General features: G+C 37.7%; 1 protein-coding gene across 4 annotated transcripts in view; it reads right to left on the reverse strand.

The window, feature by feature from the left end:
- LOC122071964 (GPN-loop GTPase QQT2) overlaps nucleotides 1-10,248 on the reverse strand; it is a 13,972-nt gene extending 3,724 nt beyond the window's left edge. For 2 of the 4 annotated variants that reach the window (XR_006138311.1, XM_042636459.1), the window contains exons 1-5: nucleotides 10,012-10,242; nucleotides 9,236-9,328; nucleotides 9,003-9,117; nucleotides 8,675-8,901; nucleotides 7,954-8,244 (exon numbers count right to left, since the gene is read on the reverse strand). Coding sequence is in view for 3 of the 4 variants with exons in the window: in XM_042636459.1 (XP_042492393.1) it covers nucleotides 7,954-8,244; nucleotides 8,675-8,901; nucleotides 9,003-9,117; nucleotides 9,236-9,307 (705 nt within the window). In the remaining variant the exon portion in view is untranslated. Of the gene's footprint in view, nucleotides 1-7,953; nucleotides 8,245-8,674; nucleotides 8,902-9,002; nucleotides 9,118-9,235; nucleotides 9,329-9,595; nucleotides 9,926-10,011 lie in introns of those variants that run through there. The other 2 variants (XM_042636460.1, XM_042636461.1) reach the window with 2 other exon arrangements.
- Between the last annotated feature and the right edge of the window lie 959 nt (nucleotides 10,249-11,207).

Here is an 11,207-nt window from a genome sequence, read left to right on the forward strand (position 1 = left end):
TATTTTGACTACTTCTCTTGGGAGTGGATTGACACAAAAAAAAAAAAAAATCAAATTTCTCTTTAAATTTTTTATTTGTCGCATATTTTGCACAATCAAAGGAGATTTACAAAAAATGAATAGTACTTGGAACAAAAAAGTAAATTTTTTTTTTTTTTTTGGTACGATGTAGTTGTATACATAGTAAAATGCTTTCAAATTTTATATGTTAGTTAGAATGCCCCCATCTACGCATTTATGGTGTCAAAATCTCTTGTTTTAATCATTTATTTCCATTTCCAGTATGTAACGTATATGTAGACTTAGGCTGGTATATAGCTTCACTTAGTGTATACTAACAAACTTTGGTCAACACCACAAGTAACATTTTAGGTTTTTTTTTTTTTTTGGTACGATGTAGTTGTATACATAGTAAAATGCTTTCAAATTTTATATGTTAGTTAGAATGCCCCCATCTACGCATTTATGGTGTCAAAATCTCTTGTTTTAATCATTTATTTCCATTTCCAGTATGTAACGTATATGTAGACTTAGGCTGGTATATAGCTTCACTTAGTGTATACTAACAAACTTTGGTCAACACCACAAGTAACATTTTAGGTTTTTTTTTTTTTTTTTTCTTTTTTCAGGAAACAATTCATGGAATAGGTTAGAAATGTCAAAAATAGGATGTACAAAAAAAACAAAACAAACAAACAACTTGGGGGTCGAAACCATGGCTTCCACCAAGCCAGGAAAAAATCCATGGTTACCTCAAAATTTCACTCAAAATGGTCGAAATATCGGTTTCAAAACAGGTTGGGTCGTCGAAACCCAAGAAGCTTGGTTTCATCCACCAAAAAAATATCAAAAATAAATAAATAAATAAAAATAAACCAAGGGATTTACTCTTGAATGTCTCCAATCAACTCATTTATGATTAGTGCAAACAAATATAGGCTTAGAGCTTATCCTTGATATAATCCAATTGTAATTGGGCATTCACTACCCTGCCCCACCAAATTTCTTACACTAGTCACTATACCATTATACATATCTTTAACTATGTCCACATATTTAATCGGAACACTTTTCTTCTCTCACACTTGCCAAATCAAGTTTGTAAGGACTCTGTCACAATCTTTTTCTAGGTCAATAAACCATATGGAGATCCTTCTTACATTCTCTAAATCTTTCTATTAGTCTCCTCAGTAAGTAAATAGCTTCCATGATTAATCTTCTTGGCATAAAACCAAATTGTTTATCCAAAATATTAGTTTCTTGTCTTAGGAGGGTTTTAATTACTCACCCATAATTCATAGTATGGCCCATAAGTGTTACTTCTATAGTTGTTATAGCTTTGAATATCACCTTTATTTTTATAAGTCGGAATCACAATGCTTCTCCTTCATTATTTGACATTTTTCTTGTGCTAATAATCTTACTAAATAACTTAGTTAACCAAGTAGCTCCACTTATTCTTAATATCTTCTACTCTACACCTTTACTAAAAATCTAAAATACCATCTGGACCTATTGAATTACCTATTATCATCTTCTTTAAGCTTCCTTTACTTCAAACATCCTAACTTTCCACATATATCTAAGATTTATGGTTTCTTGATGGTTATCACAACCTCCAAAACATATTTTCATTTGGCAAGTTGTAGAAATAGTTTTTCCATCTCTCCCTAATCTCCTCATCACTTATTAATACATAATAGTCATCACACATCCAATATGATTGAAATCTCTACCCTTTCTTTCCTTCATTTGAGCTAGTTCACAGATATCTTTTTCCCCTCCTATGTGCCTGATTGCTATATAGATCCTCATATTTCTCAATCTTGCTTTCCCTACTATCTTTTTAGCTTCATTTCTATCAAATTTATATATTTTTAAATCCTCTTCACCCTAGTCCATTGTCAATTTTTAAAACTAAATTCCATAGCCTTAATGGCTGCTAGAACTTCATCATCCCCCACTAAGGGTGTGTATGACAACGTTGAAAAAAAAAAATGCTTCTGGTGTGATGCAAGGAAGATAATGGATGTAATCAACCGCAGCAACAACTAGTGATAGGATCCAAACATTAGGCAGACGCTAGAATCAGATATGGATAGCAAATATAACTGAGAAATAAATCCCATATTAGGTCAAAACTTGAACAAACCATTAACTCATAGTCTCACACAAAAGGGTTCAATTGAGCCTAAAATTTAGGTCGAATGGAGGTCTTATATAGGCAAACAAACCATCAAAATTTGGTCAAATTCTGCTGGCTGGATTGAGAGCTATGCTGGTGGGGTATGGAAAAGGAAACTTTTGGCAGATTTCGAGTAGCATAAGCAGCAGGCCTCAGATCAGCTCAATCTTCTGTTCAAAGGTCACTCTTGGGTGTGGAACAAACCCCCAAAAGCTTGCTCTGATTTGATCCCAGAATTGGGAGAAACAGGCTTCGAACCACCTCACTGAAATCTGGGAAAAACCTGAGATCGATGGAGAGATTTTATGGACTTCTGATCAGCAACTGTAGTTGATCGGCTAGCAACTTCTGTAGTCTTTGAACATGCAATATTACTTCTCAAGAATAGCAGAAACAAAAGGAAGAATAACAGAGTTTGATGGATAGTTGTACGTGGGGGTAGGCTATCTCAGCCTTGGGCCTATCCCCACCCACAACTATCTCATCTGTTGAAAAAAACTTTTCTCAAGTCAAACTTGCAATAAATTCAGAAGAACTACGTGAAGGGGCCATTGAACGGCAGGAAAAAGCCCGGGCCCACTTACAAAAAGTAGAAATGGAGCAGATGAGTTTCGAGTGAATCCGTACTCTGAGATAGAATGAGAAAAATTGAATTTGATTAATTCGACTAATTAGAATTTGGAACAATTAGAAAATCACAAAAAAGTATAAGAATAGGAAACTAGAGAAGAAATAGAAAGTACTGAAAAAAAAAATCAAAAAGGAAATTAATCACTTAGGCCCAGTTTGTTTGATGGAGAAAAGAGGAAAAGGAAAAAAGGGGTGGGTGAATGAGGAGGAACTTTTCCTCAAAATACTAAAAACCTTGGTTGTTAGTTTGCTCGGGTGGGAAACTTATCAGACAATGTTATTTAATGCAATAATTGTTGTCTGTTGATGTGGCAGTTAACTTGTTCCACCCCATTCACTTCCAAAGTCCTACCAAAACTTCATGGAAAAGTAGTTTTGTAGCTCTCTCTCTCTCCTCCTCCTCCTCCTATTTCCTCTCTTTCCCATAGGATTCTACCCCATTCTCGTTTCCTCTCTTTCCCATAGAGGTAGACCCTACTAAAAATTACATATTCCATTATTTCCCTTCCTTTCCTTTCCTTTCATTGTCAGCCGTTGTGGGGCCCACTTCACATGTTTCCCACCCCTTTCTACCTGTCAAACAAATGGGGCCTTAGGAAACAAATACTTCCATCCTAAGCTATTTTTTTGCTTGCTAAGACAGATAAAGTAGAAGTTAAAGAGATCTTCTAGAAAAACCTTTCTCAAACAGTCCATATGGGGATCACAGCACTGTTCATAACAATGTACACAGGGTACTGTTCACGTGAACAATAAATTGCAAACAATATTTTTCTTTTTAATCTTATTCTAATCCTCTTGTTTGTCATAAGTTGATCTACATCATGGTGCCTTTGTGCTTTTTATGAATACACTGGAAACATAACATGTCTGTGTCCGTCTGGCCTGTTTTTTTTTTTGCTTTTGTGGAATGACCAGATAAAAAAAAATACATATCTAGGTCATTTGAGAACCAGATTGAAAGTGGTTTTTTTAGAACATAAACAAAACTGGAAATAAAAAAGACCAAACTCATACGAGTCTCCACTCTCCACTCTCGACTCACCACCACCAACGCCGCCCCACCACCCCCCCCCCCAAAAAAAAAATAAATCACTAATAATGCCACCATCACTTGATGTAGGTAATGGGGGAATTGAACCAGCTGTAGTGTCCCCTTTCAAGCCTATTTATTTGGGGCCAGACCAGCCATCAAACCAGAGCATTCCTGGTCCAGAACTGCCCCTGATTTTCCCATCGAACAGCAGCTTCTTCAGCACAGATTTGGGAAAATATTTGGTTACCATTTTTGGCTTACAGTTCAGCTAAGCAGCAGTTTTCCCTTTCCATCGATCAGCATCTTGGGGTCCAACTTTTGACTTCCAAAAGATATTCCAAAGATTCATACAGCTGTCCTTTATTTGGTGGAAAAAATCTCAAGAAGAAGGGCCAAGCAAACATCGATTTCAACAATGAGTTGTAGGATTTGTTTCCTTTTCTATTTCGGCTTGGTTAACAAGTTAGTAGGTTTGTTAGGAGTTTTAGTTTCTGTCATTTCCTTTAGTTTAGTTTCCTTCACCTGCTAGACAAAGTTGCTAGCCGTTATTTAGTTTCTACCTGTTGGAAGTTTCTTTTTTAATGCTTACCTTTTGTAATCAGTTTTAGACGCTATAAAGGCCCATCAATTATAATAGAAGGACAAGTTGATTTTAATGTTACTCGTGGCTGAAATCTGTTATCTGAGTGGGTGAGGAGCCTAAACTTTGAGGGGTGAGATCAACCCAATCCCTTTATTTTTCTTCCACCCTTCTCAACCCCTCAAACAATTCTGTTTTCCCTTTTAATTTTATGTTATAACTGTGAATGGATGAGAATCTGTTAAGAGTTTGTTAAGGTTCTTACAGACATCCAACAACCAGCATAACTAAGGCTGTTACAAGACCTGGAGAGCAATTTCTGGGCAGGATTCAACCAACCAGATCTCCCCAACATTTGTCCAGATTAACTCAAGCTTTCGGGGTTTTGTTCAGCACCCCAAAAGGGACATTAGACCAAGAGGAGAGCTCCCACAGAGGTTGTTACAACTGGTTCTTGGAAATAACAGAAGTTTCCTATTTTGGCTCAACATCAAGAACTGCCATAACTAACCCTACAGCCATCAGCTAAGGCTCTAATCTTGAGGATCAACTAAGAGGCTTCCTAGGGAGACTTCGACCAGCATTGGAGGGCCATCTGTGGCCTGGATCTCCTACAGCAAGCTTCCTCTTGATCCAAGATCAAGAATCATCAGATCTCCACATCTGTAAGTCCAATTACAAAAACCTTTTAGGGGTTTATTGAGCATCCCAGGGAGTTCAATCAAGGATTCAGCCACAGGTCTTCTCCCTACAGAACAGAAGACCCTGATTTCTGGGTTGATTTCTGCCATCACATTGCTACACCTATGCAGGTCAGTTACAGCCCATATTTAGATGATAGACTGAATTGATATGAGACCCCATTCGACCAGGTTTCTGGCCCATTAGACCTCTCTTTGTTCAAGTTGCTAAATTGTCATCAGTTCAGTCCTGATTCCAGATTTTGTGAGTTTTCTTTGATTCCTTAGTCTGAGGTCAGAATTAAGTTTGGTTTGGAGTTGTGTTATTGGGGTTATATTGCCTTAGGGTGAACCTACTGTACATTACCACTGCCACCGCCTCCACCACCCCCACCATCGCCATCGCCATCGCCATTGCCGCCGCCACCACCACCACCACCACCACCGCCATCGCCACTGCCTCCACCTCTACCACCATAGAATAAAAGATGTATTCCTGTTAACATGCATTTCATACGTGTTTCTACTCTTTTTTTAGGGAATAAATACTTCTTTTCCACTTCTTTTCCAGTTCTGGGACATGATATTCTTATATCAGAACGATCATGAGACCCATTCCTGGTTTGTGAAGTTTCAACTTCAACACACCTTATTAGGTGTGCCAAACTGGTTTCTTCATTGGTTCTTCACTTGGGGACCACCAACAGATTTTCTTCCTCCAGCTCTTCAGCAGTCTGTTACCAAGTTTAACGAATTTAATCAGACTTTGGACTCTCGGCCTCTCTTCGTCCAGTTTTTCATCCTCTACGGAGTCCCCTGGATCCTTCAATGGCGGTATCAAATGACTACTGTTGAATTTGAAGAATGGAATTATGTTCCTCATTTGGAGCGACATCTTTCAGTAAAATGGTGGGATAAATTTGACATTTCAAATTTATTAGGTGGAATAAATACTTCTTTTCCAATTCTGGGAATAAATACTTCTTTTCCAGTTTTACCATACAGCATTTGTTTGTACAAAAGTATTCAAATTAACAAAAACATAAAAAAGTATCCGACTCAAAAATACTAATTTGGAACAAAGATGTTGTCATAAACAACCTAAGATTCCCTAAATGAATGTCGCTATCCTTTAGATACGCTGAGAACTTCTTTAGCTACATTGTTAATGTAAGTAGTTATCTCGCAACACATCATAATACCATCTTCATCGAAGTCCCACCTTCCCTGTGTTACTAATTTATGAGTAAAAGTCTTCAAGTTTTCTCCTTTTAAGTTCCACTATCTTATCCTAGGGCAAATAATCTCACATTCCTCTGACTCAGAGCTTCAAAACATATATCTATGACCATTAATCTATGTTGCACGATTGTTTGGTTAAGCTCACCCCGGGAATAACCTTACAATCTTTACATAATAACCTATCAGCCCTTCTGTTCCTCTTTAAGGCAATCCCTGTAAAATACTTTCAATTGAAACAAACATAACCTACGGAAAAGATGAAAAGAGATCTCAGTAGTGAATAAAAAAAATCAGAAACAGAATCGTGTAAGAAGCACAAGGCAAAAGGAAAATGCCGAAGGCTGATGTCTCAATACCAATAAAAAGAGGCCTCTCAGATCCAACCTCCCACTGAGCCTAAGTCCAATAACCACTAACGTTAGTGCCACATGGATATATACAGTAATAAGTAGAACTCTACAATTCAGAAGCAAAAATATCCATTCTCATTAGGTGATACCAACAACTCAAAAAGTTCTGTGCAACAATCCAAGGCAAGGCAACCGTGCCAACCTTAATCAAGAGTCCAGGGCAAAGAAAACCATCCAACAACCTCATGGGGTTTTTACCCAGAGTAGAGCTGCATTAATTTTGTCCTTAACCCATTCACAAAACTTTCCTCCCAAAGACTCACTACAAATTATTATCTTTCTTAACGATACAACAACAGACATATAAATAGTTTGGTCAATCTCAACGTATCCAACAAAATATATCACTAAGCCAAATTTCATGGGCCCAATTATTTTTAGAATTAAGATCAGGATGGGTAGGTTCTTCAAAGGTACAATGGAAGAATCTGGTAGCAACAAAAAAGAATAGTACTACAAAAATAAGGCACTGGAACATACATTCATTAAGATATAAATGCCAGAAAACATGTTTTACAGCATGAGAATTTTGTTACTCAACCTACGCAATTTCTGTCATAATTTGCTCTAAATTCAACCTACAATAACTATCCACTAAGTTCCAACACCTTGATTTCAACTTTTGGTTTTCAGATGAGTGATTAAGTGTCAAACAGCGTCAGAAAAACATCATCTTGGAATTTTGAGGCATGGGCAGTTGTCAGTAACTACCAGCAATTTGGATGCCTAGGTATGACTGACCACTAACTCATAGGAGATTAGCAATTGCGGCTCTGGGCTTTCATTATCATATTAGAACATGTAATCTTTTTCAGTCGGCTTTCAGCCTTCAGCCACCAAAACACTTCAGCCCACTAATAGTCCAAGCCCTTCGTTTGTGGTAGCTTCAATTTCTAATAGCATATATTGTATTGATTGTTCATAGTTTCTATTGTTGTCAACAGGGGAAACCAGACATTAATAATTAAAAAATACACATTATCTGTTTTTAACTAGTAAATCACCTAGCCATTGACCATCAATGCTTTGCCTCAAGAGGTCCAAATCTGCAGGCATTACCCACAGCTTTGGCAACCTTGGTAGTCGATAAAAACATGAAATACAGGAATGAAATAAACATAAATTAAAAATGGCAAGGCTAACAAGACGTATACAGAACAAGCATAGGTGCCTGTCACAAGTAAATATACCTCCAAAGCAAACTGATGTTGAGCCACATCAGTCTTGTTGAAGGCCAAAACTAGAGGCAATCGTGTCTTGTAGAGAATGCTACATGCATAGAGCATATTGCTCATGAAAGTAACAGGGCTTCCTGAACGAGGTGTATCAACCACATATGTAATTACTGTAGGGAAAGTTGAAGCAAATGCTTCAGTAATTATTGCTCCTGAAGCTGACCATGTAAATATCTCAATCTGCCCTGGAGTGTCCACAAGAACATAATCAAGCTGGTCTGCTCTCTTCTCAATGACTGATATGACCTGCAATTCCCAAACAGGCATCAAAAAGATTCAAAATACGGATAAAATATGAAAATAAATTCGAACAGAAAATCAACAACCTAAGCTCATCACAGTCATCCACACCCACACACGCATAGGTGTTGGGATCCAACATTTATTACTATCATGCAAATTTTTTTACTCATCCAATGTATACCAAGTTACCAACCATTGAACCATAGAATTCAAACACTTCCAACTTTTATTATCTGTCCATTCATATGAACCTATTGAATGGCTCAAGAGATTCCATGTCTGGGCCTCATATTCAATGGATCATAAGCTCTAAAGTGGAAGTCAGTAGAGCCACATTTATGGTAGAGGCATTCAGCACAAAATAAGTGATGAAACCATCCTGAACTAGTAAAATAAGAACAGAACCAAGGAGAAACTAAACCCAAGTGAAAACCTCATCAAACTTCGTAGAAAACAAATTAAGTGATGTCAGTATCCCCCCATTAGGACCCAGATTGTACTGCTTCATGACTTCCTTGTATCGAACGGTATCTCGTATATCAATGTTGGCACCAAAAGGAAGGGTCATGACAGCTGGGTCAAGGTTAATGACATAACCGCGCATGTTTGAAGCTTGGGTATGGCAAACCAATCGATGAAGGAATGTCGTTTTTCCACTTCCTGAGGTAAACCAGAACAATAGTCATACATTGCTGGTAATAAAACCCAACCTTTGTAATCACTTCAAAAGAGAACCAAAAAGAGAGATGTTGATTAGGTACCTGCCATTCCAACCACTATAATAATAACTGGTTTCCGCTTGAACTGAGGTGAAGATTCCTTAATGTTTAGTTTGTCCATTGAATCTGTGAGAACCTCTTTCTCTTTGCCCTTTGACTTCAAATAAAAAAGAGACCGTAACAAACAGTAAGCAAGTCCGCATTGGCACAATACATACACAGAAGACAAAATTTCAAGAGAAGGTAGAACATAATGTAAAGTTGGAAGTAGGTACATTTTTGCTTGTCGATTCCTCAGAGTCCATTTGCATTGGCACTCCTACCAATTTTGAATCATCAACGTCCATTGCTTTCAAAATTCAGAAACCCTAGAAATTCACAAGAACCATTTTGTTAGCACGTTCCGATGAAGATCCCCAATAACCAATAAAATAAGGCATAATTAGTTCATCTTAGCTAACAAAACAAAGGAGATTAGCAGTTCTAAACTGGAATTTCCTTGACCCAAGCCGATGGGAAAAATAGAGAACCTTCACTACTACTAGTAATAAGAGAAATAAGTATAAACGAGACTGGGAGGCAACAACTAAAAGGAGAACTCTTCGCCTACCGAGAAACACAGAACAGAGTCTCACCCACAAGTGATAAGAGATGGAAAGCGAGAACTAACAGAACAGTGAACAACTTCCGCTTCGAATATTAACCTCTGCTACTCCTCCTCTAGGGAGTACAAATAAACAGTGAGTTTAGGATTCGATGTTGTGTTGAAAGCCAAAGCCTTCGTTCACAGCCTCAGAAGCGACTAGACAAAGAAAAGATAAACCAACTCAAGAGCTCCTACACCTGTTCTTGTGATTTGAGCTGCTTATCTAGTTCGGTTGCTTGTTATTATTCCGATTCCCAGAAAATGAGTCTACTCTAGGATTTCCACCCTAGAATTTCGCAGTATAGATTAGAGAGACGGAGCAGTGCGTAGAGGTTTTGGTGGTTCTGCTTCCAAAAAATAGATGGAGAAGCAAGAACGAGTGATAAACAAGGCAGAGAGAGAGACCTGTGACGGAGGCGGTAGCGTCTCAGCCTTGTTAGGGTTCCCTGCGAAAGAGGAAGGCGGAAGGGTCTGTATCACCGATCGAAACTCACCCGCGAGTAGAGTCGACTATCACCGATCGATTTCCATAGCAGGGCAGCTGGGAAGAAACAACGTTTGCGAGAGAGACTAACGGCCGAAGTTGGAGAGGGTTGCCGTTTGAGAGGTTCTTGGGTTTTGGAGGTGTTTCATCGGGAATAAGACAGAAAACACTTCTTCCTTAACTACCTTCAAGTTGTCTTTATTACATATACCTTCCTTGAGGTTTGACATAATTATATCCACTCCCCTCATGTTTCGAAAATTACAAATAAATTCTGCCCAAACACCATAAGAGATGTAAATTTTGTAATAAAAAGATATAATTATCCTTTTACATATACGTTCAACGCTAAATACCAATAATATCTTTTCTCACTTCTTATGTCAAAATTCCCAAATTCTCCCAACTGAAATAGACAATGACTGAGAATAGAAACTTACTTTGTCTTGTGAAGGTGGACGAGGCTGTATTTTTTGGCGAAGTGAAGAGAATTTTTTGATGAAGGTAAGTTGTTGTAGGAGCTATACTTCTCAAGTTTTATTTCCTAGGATTACGACACAAATCATCACCTATTTTCTCACCCAACTGATGAAATAAGTGTAAAGATGTTCGTTGTGCCATTCATTGAAAACCTTTAAGATATAGGATGGATGAGAGCGCTATATGTACTACAAGAAAAGCAAGTTTCTGTTACGGTAAAAAAGCGTCTCCGAAAATATATAACCATTACCAAAAATAAAGGTGACAAAAATTTTATCCGTTGTCGTTCCATAGCCCATAATGTTGTAGACGAAAATGAGTTACGGTAAATGGGCTACCGTAAGGATGTGCATTTCAGGTGACGCTTATTTTTTAGCATCACTGTAAGTTACATTTTTAGCAATAGTTTTTTTTTTTTTTTTTTTGCCGTCTCCATAACTCATTTTTGGGAGACGATAGCATTTTTACCGTCGCCTTCGATTACATTTTCGATGACGGATTAATCCGTCACCATAAATAATATTTGCTATGGCTGTTTTTACCGTCACCGTAAGTTACATTTTTAGCGATGGTTTCTTTTTTACCATCTTCATAGCTCATTTTTGGGATACGATAGTATTTTTACCATGATCTTTGA

The sequence above is a fragment of the Macadamia integrifolia genome, chromosome 2 (genome assembly GCF_013358625.1).
Source record: "Macadamia integrifolia cultivar HAES 741 chromosome 2, SCU_Mint_v3, whole genome shotgun sequence".
NCBI lineage: Eukaryota > Viridiplantae > Streptophyta > Magnoliopsida > Proteales > Proteaceae > Macadamia > Macadamia integrifolia.